Below are 17,987 nucleotides of genomic sequence, written 5' to 3' on the forward strand. Positions count from 1 at the left end.
CCACCGACATGTTGTGTTGCTTAGGCATGCAGTCACCAACCACACTCATGACATGAGAATGCTAAACAACACAAGACAACAGATGAGTTGCTTCACAGCCTTGGATCATTTCCATCCTTTAAACTCAATGTGACGTGTTTCTTCTTATTCATCTTGCAAATGCACCACAGTATGTTCCTCAGCTCAGTTGCAAATTTGCCCACAATTGTTGGAAGTGTATTTTCAAACATTCTTCAAGGAAAATTACAAAATCCCCTGGCTGTCACAGTAAGTCTAGCTAAAATATGACATTTAGCACACCGACGTGTAAAAGTAACAGTGTATTTCTCTCACATGCATGTGATTGAGGAATGAAGCTTATAGAGATGCCAAAAAGACAATTATCCTCCTATTCTGATTGCACTCTTCTCTCGTACTGGCCAAGAGACTGCTTTCTGGGCCTGACTGGTACACTAAGTATAAGCTATTAGGTCATTCTGTTTCTGGGAGTTATAGTATGATGTTAGTTATAGTAGTTAGTGTGATGTCATGGCTGCAGTGCAAACAGATCTATATAAATGGTACTGGACATTACAGACACGTCACAATGAATCACAAGAATGGTTCTGATTATGCACAGTATACATAACCTTGAAGCATATAGGATGCTGAAGGCCCATTGCAATGGGTATGTGTAGACTAATAACAACCATCCCTCTGATATAGTCAGATTTTCCCACATGAATCATGAGATTACTCTGTCGCTCGGACTTCTAGTATCTGACCTTTATATTGTACTTTTAAGCCAACACAACCTTGTGACAAGCAGAATTCCATTTGTATTCAAGGACACAGTGATGATGACTATAGGATGCTATTCTGTACTTCATTTTGCTTTTAAGCATGAACACTGACCCACATCGGAGCACAGGGAGGATTATTAGACATCATACTATAAAAAATGGATGGAGGGCTTTGAAATGAATGCCCCTAAAAAGACAACAGGTCTCATGTCTCAGTCAGGCATGGTACAACGATCCCTGATAATGCCTAGACACAATACACAGTCTATCCTCTTCATGCCTCTTGGTACATAAGGCCTCAGAAACCTTCACACTTAGAAAACATACAAGTAACAAATAATCATTCCCGCAGGATAAAATGGGTGATTATTTTTCTCGAACAAATCCATTAAAATAGGGCCCCCACTTTACAGCAGTCTATCAAAGTGCCTATCCATCAGCTTCTTCCATCCTATCTAACCCACAGCTCCTCCCTAACCTGATGGATTGGCTGGGGTGGGGATGACTGATCGATGTGCTGGCACACCATCATAACCTGGGTGGAGAACAACAAATACAGAGGCCATTGATTCATAGTGATGCTGCAGTTAGATCAGGCCAGCTTCCCAGCTGCATCCGTTTGTAATGGGAGAGCCTGCCCAGCTGCTGGAACAGAAATCCAGTTAGTGATGGTAATGACACAAGAGACTCCCAGACACTGTCACTGTTCTGGTAGAAAACCAGTACAGTCTGGTCTGGAGATGGCCTTTCTATTAAACACATCCTTGTTCAGTCCTAGCATGAGCTGTAGCTCAGAGGTCATACTGGACAACAACACTGCAGAATTAAGCCATGCTACTTTCTCTTCTGTCACTCTTCATTTTGTCTCGAAGATAATGTACATTTGTAGACAGGCATTATGTTTTAGAAAAACAGATTGTTTAACTGTACCAGCTCTGTCTCTTTGGGAATGACCTCTCTGTCATTTAGAGTACATGGTGAAAGGTGGATGGATTGAGAGATGAAAGACTACTCATGGCAGATCTCCACTGGCAGAGGTGTAGCACAGAGCTCTCAATGGGTCCATTCTATTCTGGAAGAGCTTGGGACAGAGAGGATAAGTGACAAGACAGACTCTTAGCCTGGATTGACTTTGTTCTGGGTTGAGTTGGCAAAGGTATAAAGAAAAGGGTCAGAATACAAAAAGAACATCATTCGAACCAGTGTATGAGAGGTTGATAATGTACAGCTAAAAATAAAACATAAATCATGTCCCTAACTTGCTGGTACAGATGTAGGATCTTAATTTGAGCCAGTTTGTTAGAGCAGGAAAATAATCCTGCAGCAACAGGACATTTAAATTATTATGTGGATTATAATTAATGGACATGTTTGTGAGGGTTGATACATTTTCTGTTGGCAAATCAAGTCTGAATTTTCAAAGTGGAAATTACAAACTTTAGAAGCCTTTTTAAAACTCAAATACACTACATGTTTGCATTTCCAGCAGTTCAGGAAAATTCTCAGCAACAAAAGAGTGATCAAATTAAGATCCTACATCTGTAGGTAATGGCTACAGTATGAGAACTGTTTTGGATATCGTTTCCAACTGATGGCCAAGTAGAACATATGCAGGGCACATCACACACAGTAATTCCCTTAACAACCACGACCAGACCCTATTTCCCTTCCCCACCTCACACAGTAATATCCCTTAACAACCATGACCAGACCCTATTTCCCTTCCCCACCTCACACAGTAATATCCCTTAACAACCACGACCAGACCTTATTTCCCTTCCCCACCTCACACAGTACTATCCCTTAACAACCATGACCAGACCCTATTTCCCTTCCCCACCTCACACAGTAATATCCCTTAACAACCATGACCAGATGCTATTTCCCTTCCCCACCTCACACAGTAATATCCCTTAACAACCATGACCAGACGCTATTTCCCTTCCCCACCTCACACAGTAATATCCCTTAACAACCATGACCAGACCCTATTTCCTTTCCCCACCTCAGTCAGCAGAGCACCATATGATTCCATTAGTTCCATTAGTGGAGCTGGAGAAACTGAGACACACTGTAAAAACAGGTTATGGAAAGGTCAGTCACCACCACAAATTAGATTTGGAAACAAGATGTCACAAAAATACAGACACTTAAAACTGCAAGCCATTAACTTTTATTTTCATAATTATCCCTTTTTTGTTTATTTAATATACTTGAAAGAAGAGGATGGGGTTAAATTCTCATTGGAAGACAGGAGGGTAAAGATTTACAAATCAATGTCCTCGGTGAACAGAAATGTACAACGTTACATAATCATATTAACTGACCAAAAACATAATCATTTAAAAGAACATACAAATTGATGGGGATAGCGCATTTAAGGCAATCGCTAGTTGGCTCCAATATAGTGTCAATCATTCTCCTACAGTGTAATGTAAGAGAAGTGGGACATGTACATTTACGTCATTTAGCAGACGCTCTTATCCAGAGCAACTTACAGTTAGTGAGTGCATACATTTTTCATACTGGCCCCCCGTGGGAATCGAACCCACAACCCTGGCGATGCAAGCGCCATGCTCTACCAACTGAGCTACAGGTGTGTAACGGGTTGGACAGGGGCATGTAGTTAATATTGCAGAACCAGAACATAGTCAGGGTGAAAGGAGAGAAGCAGAACCAGCAGGTAGACATTGCGTCAGGGGGTGAGGGGTTAGGGGGGTTAGAACCAACCCTTGTGGTATCCATGGTGCTGAAAGAGGCGTTAGTAAAATACAGTAGAGCAAACGGCATGTCATTGCTGAAAGATGTACAGTATTCCTTTTCGCTTTACAGTATTTCTGATCGCTTTACAGTATTCCTTTTCGCTTTTCAGTATTCCTGATCACTTTACAGTATTCCTGATCGCTTCACAGTATTCCTGATCGCTTTACAGTATTCCTTTTCGCTTTACAGTATTCCTGATTGCTTTACAGTATTCCTGATCGCTTTACAGTATTCCTGATCGCTTTACAGTATTCCTGATCGCTTTGCTGAGAAGACAATGGCCAGAATCAGCCCAAACTGTTTAAGATGCAGGTTATTAACCAGGGCATAGTATTTACAGGTAGCTGTAGATAGTACTGTTCTTTTAAAGGGAGTGGTAATCATCATTCACTATAAACCATGAAACTCCTGCTGGTAGGCTACAATTGATCATCTTGAAAGAGTACAAAAGAGAGGGAATGTGAAAGGAAAAACGGTGGAGGAGAATATCGATATTCCAATTCCTTTAAGTTCAGTACAATTGAGGAAATAAAGTTAATGTGCAGCTGTCACCACAATAAACAGAGCATTTCATACGTTGGGGTATTTAAAAACCGCTGAGTAGTTCTACTGTTCAAGCTGCAAAGGAGAAAGAGGTCATATTCACAGAAAGAAGGAAAGAGACTACAGGAAATCATCAAGACACATGTACATATCAACAAATGTATATATTACACAGCCATATAGAGAGGGTCTTTTTTTTCTCTGTGGAAATCTTGGTACATGGGGATCGACTGGGACGTTTGGTTTATTAAAAAAGGAAAGAAAGTAGAACCAGAGACCTAATTCCATTCTGTCCGCTGGTTTAAAAAAATACAGTTAAAGTGAAGGTCTCCAAACAGAAACCTTGGTCTTCTGTTGAAAATGAGATCTGGTGGGTCAGTGTGTGAGCACATAGTCGATCCTCTCTCTCCCATCCTTCTCTCTCTCTCTCTGCCATCACCTGATCTGTTTCAGCTGGTCTGAGACCAGAGGAGACACATTATCCTGGGTGTCCCATGTCCTGTGTCTCCTGGTCACAGAACAGTCAGTCAGTCACCATCAGATCAGTCAGTCACCATCAGATCAGTCAGTCACCATCAGAACAGTCAGTCACCATCAGAACATTCAGTCAGTCACCATCAGATCAGTCAGTCACCATCAGAACAGTCAGTCAGTCACCATCAGAACAGTCAGTCAGTCACCATCAGATCAGTCAGTCACCATCAGAACAGTCAGTCAATCACCATCAGAACAGTCAGTCAGTCACCATCAGAACAGTCAGTCAGTCACCATCAGATCAGTCAGTCACCATCAGAACAGTCAGTCAATCACCATCAGAACAGTCAGTCAGTCACCATCAGAACAGTCAGTCAGTCACCATCAGAACAGTCAGTCAGTCACCATCAGATCAGTCAGTCAGTCACCATCAGAACAGTCAGTCAGTCACCATCAGAACAGTCAGTCAGTCACCATCAGATCAGTCAGTCAATCACCATCAGAACAGTCAGTCAATCACCATCAGAACAGTCAGTCACCATCAGAACAGTCAGTCAGTCACCATCAGATCAGTCATTCATCTTTTTTTCTTTGTCATTTTAGCAGACGCTCTTATCCAGAGCGACTTACAGTTAGTGAGTGCATACATTTTCATACTGGCCCCCCGTGGGAAACGAACCCACAACCCTGGCGTTGCAAGCGCCATGATCTACCAACTGAGCTACACGGGGCTTCAAAACAGTCAGTCACCATCAGATCAGTCAGTCAGTCACCATCAGATCAGTCAGTCACCATCAGATCAGTCAGTCACCACAGTCACAGGCCCTGATCATTTCTCGTCACTCCTGTGAAGGGGTGCATGCACACATAAGAGCGTCCGTTCAGGTTTATAAGAGAGAGAGGAGAGGGAGAGAGTGAGAAGGACTGTGGTCTGGTGAGGTCTATTGATGAAGCCTACACCAGCCTTTACTGTCATCTCCTGGGGGTAGTCTGGGGGTAGTCTGAGCTAGTCGGAGGGTAGTCGGGGGGTAGTCGGTATGTAGTCGGGGTGTAGTCTTGGAGTAGATGGATGGTGTAGCGTCCCCCTGCATGGCAGAGATAAGATCTCCCAGACTTTGGTTTCCTTTATGTCTTTAAAAGTGGGTTGGTGTGTGTGTGTGTGTGTGTGTGTGTGTGTGTGTGTGTGTGTGCATGTGTGTGTGTGTTTCCAGTATGTTTGTATCAGTGTGTACAGTGTATATGAGTGTTTACACGTGTGTGTGTGTGTTTTCTGACGGAGGGTTCCAGTTATCCCACTGAGTTGAGAAAAGTTCCATGGTCCAAGGATCCGTCCAGTGCAATGCAGCATACATCATGTATATCCCCAGAGTGAGGTCCCAAATCAAACAGGGGTGAATTCCCAGCCATGTCCGACACACAACAGTTCCATTTCCACTCACTGTTACAACATGAGCCACAAAGTCGACTTCTCCCCAAAATAAAAACCACTGCAGTCACAAACACAATCTCCAGGCTGCCAGTCTGTCTGCAAACAGAAAGAGAAAACGAAAGAAGAGTATAAGATCAATCTAACAATGGTTGTGTGTACATTATAGCGTTATCCATAGGGAGAACTAAGAAGCGGCCGAGCAGCCGGCAGACCAAACAAAGCTTGCATGCCAAGAACACAATGTCCCAGTCTGACAAAGGTTAGCACTAAATAATGCTGTTCTTTATAACTGTGAAGGAAAAATGGGTTGGCTACAATGGAAAGGAAAAGTATTAGTTACATATAGCATGATTCCCTAAACAATGGAACTTAATGAATCACAACTGTGGAAAGACACGTTGGCTACACTACAAAGACGACTTCACTCATGATTATCACAGGTCCTGATGGTCACTAGGGAGATGAAGAACAACAGGGGAAACAGATGAGTGCAGAGAGGAAGATGAGAAGATTCTCTTGAGTTTATTTACCAGGCCAGACTCACCTCTGCTGCAGGAGATGTCACAGACATCAAGGCCAAAGGATAAAGGCAAGAGAAAAGAACAAGAACAGAAACAAAAACTACAGAGAGAGAGAGAGAGGAGAGAGAGGAGAGAGAGAGAGGAGAGAGAGAGATAGAGGAGAGATATAGCGGAGAGAGAGAGAGGAGAGAGAGAGGAGAGAGAGAGACAGTGACAGACAGAGAGAGAGAGAGGAGAGAGAGAGAGAGAGAGGAGAGAGAGATAGAGGAGAGAGAGTGAAAGAGAGAGAGCGACAGAGAGAGAGACAGAGAGAGAGGAGAGAGAGAGAAAGAGAGAAAGAGAGAGAGAGAGAGAAAGAGAGAGAGAGGAGAGAGAGAAGAGACAGAGAGAGCGTGAGAGAGAGAGAGAGAGAGAAAGAGAGAGAGAGGAGAGTCAGAAAAACAGAAGACATGTTAGTTACAAGCAGAAACAGAGGACGCTTAAGAAAGTTACAAAGAAACTGTCCTAGCAGGTAGGGGAACTATCAATTAATCAATCAATTGAACTTTATTTAAATAGCAAATTTCTTACAGAGAAAACTAGTCCTGATATGGCTAGCCACTATGGTGTCAAACAGAGCATAGCCATAACAGAACTACAGTAAAATACATTCTGAGTCTCTGAGTCATGTACAACTTGGTTCATATACAACTTTAACTCTGACAGGGCCGAGGTCCTGACTATACGTGCTGACCTGACCAAACTGCACATTCCCCTCTGTATCGTGCAACAATGGAAGCAGAACTACTGGCCACGCCTTATTATGTTTGGTTCATGAACTAGTCAGTGATGTGGGGTTCAGCGGGACATAGGTCTGCCTGATGCTTGACTGTAAGGATACTATAAGGAGAAGGCAGACTGAATGTCAGTCAGGGGGAAAGCCTTAGGGATAACAACACATTATACAGGCCCCTTCAGGTCACAGAAGCATCACAGGGGCTGAGTTCCAAAAATCGTAAACTATTTCCTATATCGTGCACTACTTTTAACTAGGGTCCATAGGACTAGATAGGAAATAGGATGGCATTTGGGACACACTCAGTTATAGCCAGTTTATAGCCGACAGGGGAGAGGAGAGAGCAAAACCTGTGTGACAGTAAATAACTCTGACGGCCATCTTACCTTCTCCTCCAGATCCTTAATTTGTCTCCTCTGAATGTCTGTCTTATCCTCCAGGTCCCGGATTCTCTGAAAATATTGTAAAGTAAATATTGTTGTTCCCTTAGTGAGTATATTACATCTATTCAACAGTAACACTGCATGCTATAGCTGAAATAACTGTATGCCAAGCCAACACAAATATGCTCCATAAATGTATATTTTACATACACTTTTGAATCACTGCTGGAAATATAAATAAACGTTACAACAAACGTTAGGAAAACATATATGTATTGTCCAGTCAGGTACACATGTATTTTCAGTATTACAGTTTTGGTGTATCAGTGAAAATTATTTAGATACATTTGGGGTTTCATTGGAGCATCTGCCTGTGGCATGGTTTATTGAAACAATAAATGCTTTGTGTAAAACCATGAGTGAGACAGGTATGCTGATAGATCTGCCCTTGGAGTAGCCTGGTAAGGGGTTCACCAGCTGGGTGTGTGTGAGAGGCTGGCACATGATTCTGCTACCCCCTGGAGTGACTCAGCCAGTGTAAACTGTAAATCAATGGAACATCGCCCTCTACAGTAGCATTTAGGAACTGTAGCAGCTGCATCATCTTTCTTCCATGTTACAGTAAATTACAATTTAGGGTTGAACAACCTCGTGTTCATTCCAATAAACATATGCTGTATTCTGTTAAATGTTGTAACTGCTTAGAGTAACAATATCAAGTCAATGTCAGGTGTGAGTGTTGCATACTAAGTATTGAACAGATGTTAGGACTGAGGAGCTGTGAAAGTCCTGTCATCCTTCTGTTCTTTATGGACATACTGTACTTTATTGACCTTTCTTTCATCAAAGCGGGTGCAGGTGTGAATCCCTCAAGTTAAGTGTATGCCATATGTTGACTCCTATGCAGGTGCATCAGGGTTCTACTGGTGTGACTGTCTGCCTTGGCCTTGGTGTAACCACCATAGGATTAGGAATGAGAATACCTTGGTGTAACCACCATAGGATTAGGAATGAGAATACCTTGGTGTAACCACCATAGGATTAGGAATGAGAATACCTTGGTGTAACCACCATAGGATTAGGAATGAGAATACCTTGGTGTAACCACCATAGGATTAGGAATGAGAATACCTTGGTGTAACCACCATTGAATTAGAAATTAGAATAGCTTGGTGTAACCACCATAGAATTAGGAATGAGAATACCTTGGTGTAACCACCATAGGATTAGGAATGAGAATACCTTGGTGTAACCACCATAGGATTATGAATGAGAATACCTTGGTGTAACCACCATAGGATTAGGAATGAGAATACCTTGGTGTAACCACCATAGGATTAGGAATGAGAATACCTTGGTGTAACCACCATAGGATTAGGAATGAGAATACCTTGGTGTAACCACCATAGGATTAGAAATGAGAATACCTTGGTGTAACCACCATAGGATTAGGAATGAGAATACCTTGGTGTAACCACCATAGGATTAGGAATGAGAATACCTTGGTGTAACCACCATAGGATTAGGAATGAGAATACCTTGGTATAACCACCATAGGATTAGAAATGAGAATACCTTGGTGTAACCACCATAGGATTAGGAATGAGAATACCTTGGTGTAACCACCATAGGATTAGGAATGAGAATACCTTGGTGTAACCACCATAGGATTAGGAATGAGAATACCTTGGTGTAACCACCATAGGATTAGGAATGAGAATACCTTGGTGTAACCACCATAGGATTAGAAATGAGAATACCTTGGTGTAACCACCATAGGATTAGGAATGAGAATACCTTGGTGTAACCACCATAGGATTAGGAATGAGAATACCTTGGTGTAACCACCATAGGATTAGGAATGAGAATACCTTGGTGTAACCACCATAGGATTAGAAATTAGAATACCTTGGTGTAACCCCCATAGGATTAGGAATGAGAATACCTTGGTGTAACCACCATAGGATTAGGAATGAGAATACCTTGGTGTAACCACCATAGGATTAGGAATGAGAATACCTTGGTGTAACCACCATAGGATTAGGAATGAGAATACCTTGGTGTAACCAACAGGTATCGACCATGGGTTGCCTCTGTGACTAAGAAATGTGTGTCCACTAACACAAAGCTTCAGGTCTAAAGTCTCAGACAAGGCTACTCATAGAGAAAACATAGTTTCAGCTGCAAGTCCAACAGACTGTCCTCATCTGTTGAGTCATGTCTCATGTTGAGTCATCAAAGGGAGTTTACTCGTTGACGCATAATACATTTCTGGTAGTCTGAATGGATAGTGGGTTTGATTCCCACTGGCGCCACCCATATGAAAATGTAACGTTACATGTATGCATACACTATAAGTGGCTTTGGACAAAAACGTCAGCTGAATGGCATATATTGTGTGACTGTATATTGTACCTGATGGGCCTGGTGGAGCAGCTCCATCCTCTCAGCCAGGACCTGACAGTCAAACTCTCTGCTCTTCCTCAGCATCTGTCTGCGTAGCTTCTCCACGGACGTACGTAGCTCGTCCTTCTGCATGTCACTCAGAGGCTCGCCGTACCCGATCACCTTGTCCTGCTGCAGTGCGTTGTACAGAGTAGCCTCCAGCTCCTGGATTTGCTGTTAGGGGAGGTTGAGGGGGTAGTTAACCAAAGTGACGATAATATTATGTATGTAGATAGCCATCATCTACAAGTCGGTACTGGCTAGGGGAGAGGGGTTGTACTGCACACGCACAACAATCTATGTTACACTTACAGTATGTTCAAAGTTCATTTGAAATGTAACATGTTTGCAGCCAACAAAAAAGTAATCCTGTATTTAAAGGCAGGCGGTTGAATGAGGGGGAATGCAACAGTTACCGTGTAGGCCTGATCCAGGGCTGACTTCCTGTAGTCCAGCTCCTCCTCCAGATAGCCTTTCTGCTTGCAGAACATCTCCTGTGGGGGACAGTGCTCTCTGGTCAGTGCTCTGATCTCAATACTGTGACTGAAGAAGACAGTACCATCGTCACCAATCCCTAACATCACATCAACAGGTAGTGTTGTCTATACGCCTTATAGTTCTTTGAGCATCTCTTCCACACAAACATGAAACAATACAGTGGTGTGAAAAAGTGTTTGCCCCCTTCCTGATTTGTTATTTGTTTGCATGTTTGTCACACTTAAATGTTTCAGATCATCAAACAAATTTAAATATTAGTCAAAGATAACACAAGTAAACACAAAATGCAGTTTTGAAATGAAGGTTGTTATTATTAAGGGAAAACAAAATCCAAACCTACATGGCCCTGTGTGAAAAAGTGTTTGCCCCCCCCTGTTATAACACAACTCAACTGTGGTTTATCACACCTGAGTTCAATTCCTCTAGCCACACCCAGGCCTGGTTACTGCCACACCTGTTCTCAATCAAGGAATCACTTAAATAGGACCTGCCTGACAAAGTGAAGTAGACCAAAAGATCCTCAAAAGCTAGACATCATGCCGAGATCCAAAGAAATTCAGGAACAAATGAGAAAGAAAGTAATTGAGATCCATCAGTCTGGAAAAGGTTATAAAGCCATTTCTAAAGCTTTGGGACTCCAGCGAACCATAGTGAGAGCCATTATCCACAAATGGCGAAAACATGGAACAGTGGTGAACCTTCCCAGGAGTGGCCGGGCCGACCAAAATTACCCCAAGAGCGCAGCGACGACTCATCCAAGAGGTCACAAAAGACCCCACAACAACATCCAAAGAGCTGCAGGCCACACTTGCCTCAGTTAAGGTCAGTGTTCATGACTCCACCATAAGAAAGAGACTGGGCAAAAATGGCCTGCATGGCAGAGTTCCAAGACGAAAACCACTGCTGAGCAAAAATAACATTAAGGCTCATCTCATTTTTGCCAGAAAACATCTTGATGATCCCCAAGACCTTTGGGAAAATACTCTGTGGACTGACGAGACAAAAGTTGAACTTTTTGGAAGGTGTGTGTCCCATTACATCTGGCGTAAAAGTAACACCGCATTTCAGAAAAAGAACATCATACCAACAGTAAAATATGGTGGTGGTAGTGTGATGGTCTGGGTCTGTTTTGCTGCTTCAGGACCTGGAAGACTTGCTGTGATAAATGGAACCATGAATTCTGCTGTCTACCAAAAAATCCTGAAGGAGAATGTCCGGCCATCAGTTCGTGACCTCAAGCTGAAGTGAACTTGGGTTCTGCAGCAGGACAATTATCCAAAACACACCAGCAAGTCCACCTCTGAATGGCTGAAGAAAAACAAAATGAAGACTTTGGAGTGGCCTAGTCAAAGTCCTGACCTGAATCCTATTGAGATGCTGTGGCATGACCTTAAAAAGGCAGTTCATGCTCAAACCCTCCAATGTGGCTGAATTACAACAATTCTGCAAAGATGAGTGGGCCAAAATTCCTCCACAGCGCTGTAAAAGACTCATTGCAAGTTATCGCAAACGCTTGATTGCAGTTGTTGCTGCTAAGGGTGGCCCAACCAGTTATTAGGTTGTAGGGGGCAATCACTTGGATTTTGTTTTCCCTTAATAATAACAACCTTCATTTCAAAACTGCATTTTGTGTTTACTTGTGTTATCTTTGACTAATATTTAAATTTGTCTGATGATCTGAAACATTTAAGTGTGACAAACATGCAAACAAATAACAAATCAGGAAGGGGGCAAACACTTTTTCACACCACTGTATATACATATTACACAACATGTGCCAGACTGTATGCAATATTCAGAGACACACTTGTCTGGTTCTGCGAAATTACAACAAACATCCTGCTTGTGTCACAGTTACAAACCTGGAATAGTGGAAACATCTCAGCGATATTGACAAGACTGGGAGGGAACCAGGAACACAGGATAGTAAATATCTTGTGCACATACACTCTACATTTACGTCATTTAGCAGAGGCTCTTATCCAGAGCGACATACAGGAGCAATTAGTGTTAAGTGCCTTGCCCAAGGGCACATCGGCAGATTTTTCACCTAGTCGGCTCAGGGATTCAAACCAGCGACCTTTCAGTTACTGGCCCAACGCTCTTAACCGCTAGGCTACCTGCCGCCCATAAACCACATAAGCAGCAATATGACATTTTAATTTCATGAAACGCAGTAAAAACCTCTCAAGTCAAGCCGAGCTAGTGTGAAGTGACAGTGAGTGAGGGATGTGAATGTTGAAGAGACTCACCATCTCTAGCTCCAGGTCAATCATCTTCTGGTGCAGTGCTGCCTCTGTTCCCTCGATCTGTTGTATCCACTAGGGGGAGACAAAGACACCACAATGCACAACAACGACTTCGATAAGTAACAATGCTATATGAATGGCTATGATACTGCTTACAAGTTACTTTGAACTAAGCAACGATATTTGTTTTGTAATGGCATACCTTTTCAGCAAGAGAGAGGACAGTGCTAGCTTGAATAATGGCCACCTGCTCCTCATTTCGCAAGTTCTGAAAAAAATTAATAAAAATAAGGTTAAAGAATCTTGATTTTCAATCATTTGCGAAAAGGAGGAGTGATTGGAAAACATTAGCAAAACATCAGTAACAACATATTATAGAGCCCTTTCAAACAGACTTACCCCGTTATCACCCAGAATGTCTAGGAGCTTGATCAGGTCAGGTACACAGACATCCTGGGAAAGGATTGAAATAAACAATCAGCATCATATTTCACCTGACATTGTTTTGCAGGAAGACAAAATATCACGTTATAAGAAAAAGACACTTGTCTTTTCCTACAAGCACTGACTTTACTGATAAATACTTTGTTGAGAGAAAATGTACTTGATATGATTGTGATGTGTTGTTGTCTCACCTAGCTATCTTAAGATGAATGCACTAATTGTAAGTCGCTAATAAGAGCGTCTGCTAAATGACTAAAATGTAAAATGTTACAACGCTATTAGATATTATTGAGATGGGTTATACCTTCACTCCTTCCTTCATACAGTAGATCTGTAGGGCGCTGACACCCTCGGAGAACGGATGCATGCGGAGATGATTAAACGGAGGGGACTTCCGCTCACGCTCCTACAGGACGAAAAGGACATTTATTTAATCAGTTAAAAGCATCGGTTAAAAGGATGGAACCGACAAGGTGAAAGATCTGTGGATGTGCCCTTGAGCAAGGCACTTAACCCTAATTTGCTCCAGGGGTGCCTTACTACTATGGCTGACCTTGTAAAGCAACACATTTCACTGCACCTATCCGTTGTATGTGACAATAAAACATATATAATTATTTTTTAATGATTGGACAAAAAAGACTGGAGGGATTCAGTGCAGGGGTATTTTCTGCTGTTCTATTCTTCATCCAGTAGATGGAAGCACCATCCTTTTGGGAGCTTATTGCAGTATCTGCACTGCAGCACAGAATGTACAAAGCCCTGTGTCTGAGCCTGGCCATGAAAAAAACTGCAATTGATTAGCATTTTGGCAGAAGCAGCAAGCAGTGCTGGGCTGTAGGTCTCGGGGCAGGAATTATCATGCTCCACACGGCCAGGGCCTAGATGTGCTCGGGACAGAGAAAATAGCCTACACAGTGTGTGTGTGTGTGTGTGTGTGTGTGTGTGTGTGTCTGTTGGGGCTGAGAAACACTGAGCTGAGCAACTGTAACACTGAATACAGAGGTTCCCCAAACAAGCCTGAAGTAATGTGCATCATGTGTCTCTCTGTTCTATTGATGGGAATATTACAAACTCATTATATATTTACCTAGTCCACCACTGATCTTAAACATTTTTATTTATGTAAACAGCTGTGATTCCATTCAAATGTACAGTATGCTTCATTAACATGTCAAAACCATGCCCACCTCTAGTTCCAGTATTCTGAATTCCAGGAGCTCATTCTGGTCCTTGGAATCTTGCAGCTCCTGTTGCTGTCGACCACATTTTGCATCTAACTTCTCCACCTGCAGAAGACCAGAGGGATAGCATGAAGGTCAGAGCCTGCCAGTAGCATGGACTTCCATACCCTCTGCAATATCAAGTGGTGCATAGTGAATGTTCAGATCCAAAATGGCTACCATGCATCACCCTTCTCGGAAGTGGACGTTAGTGGAGGGCGAGGTGAGTTGACTTTACTGCAGAAAGTAAAGTGCTTCCATGTGATGATGAATGGTGCAATGCAATATTATTATAATATAAATGATATCATAGCAGGACAGACCTTTTCCAGCAGCTCCTGATTCCTCCTGAAGAACAGCTGTTTCTCCCCTACCCACTTGGAGTCCTGCGAGAGGGAACCCAGTTTCAATGAGGGAAACATTGTCTTTTGTTACTTATAACCATGGAATTAGAATGAGTGTACCAATGAGTTTACCAGTCTATTTCTCTGGTTGCACCATACTGATGAGGCTTGTCTTATGAAATATCTAACATCTATATATAATAACAATTTATTATAACATAATATAATATAATAATATATATGCTCCCGTAGATCGATATCATACACTGAGTGTACAAAACATTAGGAACACCTTCCTACTATTGAGTTGCACCCCGTTTTGCCCTCAGAACAGCCTCAATTTGTCGGGGCATGGACTCTACAAGGTGTTGAAAGCGTTCCACAGGGATGCTGGCCAATGTTGACTCCAATGCTTCCCACAGTTGTGTCCAGTTGTCTGGATGTCCTTTGGGTGGTGGACCATCCTTCATACACACAGGAAACTGTTGAGCGTGAAAAACCCAGCAGCGTTGCAGTTCTTGACACAAACCGGTGCGCCTGGGACCTACTACCATACCCCGTTCAAAGGCACTTAAAACTTTTGTCTTGCCCATTTACCCTCGGAATGGCACACACACACAATCCATGTCTCAATTGCCTCAAGGCTTAAAAATGTCTCCTCCCCGTCTCCTCCCCTTCATCTTAAGAGTTAACAAGTGACATCAATAAGGGATCATAGCCTTCACCTGGATTCACCTGGTCAGTCTATGTCATGGAAAAAGCAGGTGTTCTTAATGTTCTGTCCACTCAGTGTAGCTATTCCATTATGGATAGCATTTGAGTTTGTTAACTGATCTGACCCACAGTGTATGAAATACTAGCGTCAATCAGAACCCTATTCAAAATTGTTCTCTGTTGTGGGGCAACCGAATCAATACCATTAATTGACTTTTCCTCTTGGTCACCAAGACGAATCATTATTAACAGTCCAACACTCTTTGGAGTTATAATTACATTTTCACAGCCCTGTTTCATTTGGTACTCCTAGTACGTAAATAATTGCATAATAACTATGGTCACGTACAGTACAAGCCATCCATGCGACTGGGACATGTCGTAGGATCCATCTCAAATGGCACCCCATTCCCTTTATAGTGAACTACTTTCGCCAAACAGAGCCCTGGACCCTGGTCAAAAGTAGTACATTATATACAGTGAGGGAAAAAAGTATTTGATCCCCTGCTGATTTTGTACGTTTGCCCACTGACAAAGACATGATCAGTCTATAATTTTAATGGTAGGTTTATTTGAACAGTGAGAGACAGAATAACAACAAAAAAATCCAGAAAAGCGCATGTCAAAAATGTTATAAATTGATTTGCATTTTAATGAGGGAAATAAGTATTTGACCCCTCTGCAAAACATGACTTAGTACTTGGTGGCAAAACCCTTGTTGGCAATCACAGAGGTCAGACGTTTCTTGTAGTTGGCCACCAGGTTTGCACACATCTCAGGAGGGATTTTGTCCCACTCCTCTTTGCAGATCTTCTCCAAGTCATTAAGGTTTCGAGGCTGACGTTTGGCAACTCAAACCTTCAGCTCCCTCCACAGATTTTCTATGGGATTAAGTTCTGGAGACTGGCTAGGCCACTCCAGGGCCTTAATGTGCTTCTTCTTGAGCCACTCCTTTGTTGCCTTGGCCATGTGTTTTGGGTCATTGTCATGCTGGAATACCCATCCACGACCCATTTTCAATGCCCTGGCTGAGGGAAGGAGGTTCTCACCCAAGATTTGACGGTACATGGCCCTGTCCATCGTCCCTTTGATGCGGTGAAGTTGTCCTGTCCCCTTAGCAGAAAAACACCCCCAAAGCATAATGTTTCCACCTCCATGTTTGACGGTGGGGATGGTGTTCTTGGGGTCATAGGCAGCATTCCTCCTCCTCCAAACACGGCGAGTTGAGTTGATGCCAAAGAGCTCCATTTTGGTCTCATCTGACCACAACACTTTCACCCAGTTCTCCTCTGAATCATTCAGATGTTCATTGGCAAACTTCAGACGGGCCTGTATATGTGCTTTCTTGAGCAGGGGGACTTTGCGGGCGGTGCAGGATTTCAGTCCTTCACGGCGTAGTGTGTTACCAATTGTTTTCTTGGTGACTATGGTCCCAGCTGCCTTGAGATCATTGACAAGATCCTCCCGTGTAGTTCTGGGCTGATTCCTCACTGTTCTCATGATCATTGCAACTCCACGAGGTGAGATCTTGCATGGAGCCCCAGGCCGAGGGAGATTGACAGTTTTTTTGTGTTTCTTCCATTTGCGAATAATCGCACCAACTGTTGTCACCTTCTCACCAAGCTGCTTGGCGATGGTCTTGTAGCCCATTCCAGCCTTGTGTAGGTCTACAATCTTGTCCCTGACATCCTTGGAGAGCTCTTTGGTCTTGGCCATGGTGGAGAGTTTGGAATCTGATTGATTGATTGCTTCTGTGGACAGATGTCTTTTATACAGGTTACAGACTGAGATTAGGAGCACTCCCTTTAAGAGTGTGCTCCTAATCTCAGCTCGTTACCTGTCACGGTTCAGACAGACGACCAGAGGACCACAATTGCGTCACACCAGAAAGTTTATTAAACTTAAGGGAAAAGGGAAGTAGGGAGTGAATGAAGGCTCCAGGGGTAACAGGGATCCCGTCCAATGCGCTGGGTCTGTGCCCCCCCCAGTGGCAGCGATGCGTCCTATGAAGCCGGTGGTGGGTGGTCCAGAAGTCCTGGGGGAGACACAGACACAACAGGGGCGGAATGAAACCAGGCAGCAGTACAGTTCAAGGGAAATCCAAAATACGTAGTAGCAAGGCAGAAGGCTGGTCAGAGTTACCGGGATTGAAGAGTAGTCAGGAGTCGTAATGGCAGAAGCAGGTCTGGATCTCCTGAGGCAGAAGAGTATCCAAAAAACAGGCAGGTCCGGGGTCACAAAACCAGGGTGAGCCAGAAGCGCGAGCAAACAGGTTCCGGGTGTGAGCTTTGCAGACGATCTGACACCGGAGAGCTGAAAGACAGGGCCTTAAATACTGGGAGAGGTTAGTGGGTAATGCAGCGCAGCTGGCAGAGTAATTAGAGCCGAGCAGAGCAGGGA

The 17,987-nt window shown here is 43.2% G+C and overlaps 1 protein-coding gene across 4 annotated transcripts in view; it reads right to left on the reverse strand.

Moving 5' to 3' along the window:
* Nucleotides 1–5,218: 5,218 nt before the first annotated feature.
* The window catches only part of jakmip2 (janus kinase and microtubule interacting protein 2), a 51,286-nt gene continuing 38,517 nt past the window's right edge, over nucleotides 5,219–17,987 (reverse strand). For 2 of the 4 annotated variants that reach the window (XM_041893623.2, XM_041893621.2), the window contains exons 12-22: nucleotides 14,853–14,915; nucleotides 14,497–14,595; nucleotides 13,611–13,712; nucleotides 13,262–13,315; nucleotides 13,065–13,130; nucleotides 12,866–12,934; nucleotides 10,532–10,609; nucleotides 10,086–10,289; nucleotides 7,674–7,739; nucleotides 6,536–6,612; nucleotides 6,001–6,087 (exon numbers count right to left, since the gene is read on the reverse strand). In XM_041893623.2, coding sequence (XP_041749557.1) covers nucleotides 6,562–6,612; nucleotides 7,674–7,739; nucleotides 10,086–10,289; nucleotides 10,532–10,609; nucleotides 12,866–12,934; nucleotides 13,065–13,130; nucleotides 13,262–13,315; nucleotides 13,611–13,712; nucleotides 14,497–14,595; nucleotides 14,853–14,915 — 852 coding nt within the window. In that variant the 3' untranslated portion in view covers nucleotides 6,001–6,087; nucleotides 6,536–6,561. Of the gene's footprint in view, nucleotides 6,088–6,535; nucleotides 6,613–7,673; nucleotides 7,740–10,085; nucleotides 10,290–10,531; nucleotides 10,610–12,865; nucleotides 12,935–13,064; nucleotides 13,131–13,261; nucleotides 13,316–13,610; nucleotides 13,713–14,496; nucleotides 14,596–14,852; nucleotides 14,916–17,987 lie in introns of all 4 variants that reach the window. The other 2 variants (XM_041893622.2, XM_041893620.2) reach the window with 1 other exon arrangement.

The sequence above is a fragment of the Coregonus clupeaformis genome, chromosome 13 (genome assembly GCF_020615455.1).
Source record: "Coregonus clupeaformis isolate EN_2021a chromosome 13, ASM2061545v1, whole genome shotgun sequence".
NCBI classification, from domain to species: Eukaryota; Metazoa; Chordata; class Actinopteri; order Salmoniformes; family Salmonidae; genus Coregonus; species Coregonus clupeaformis.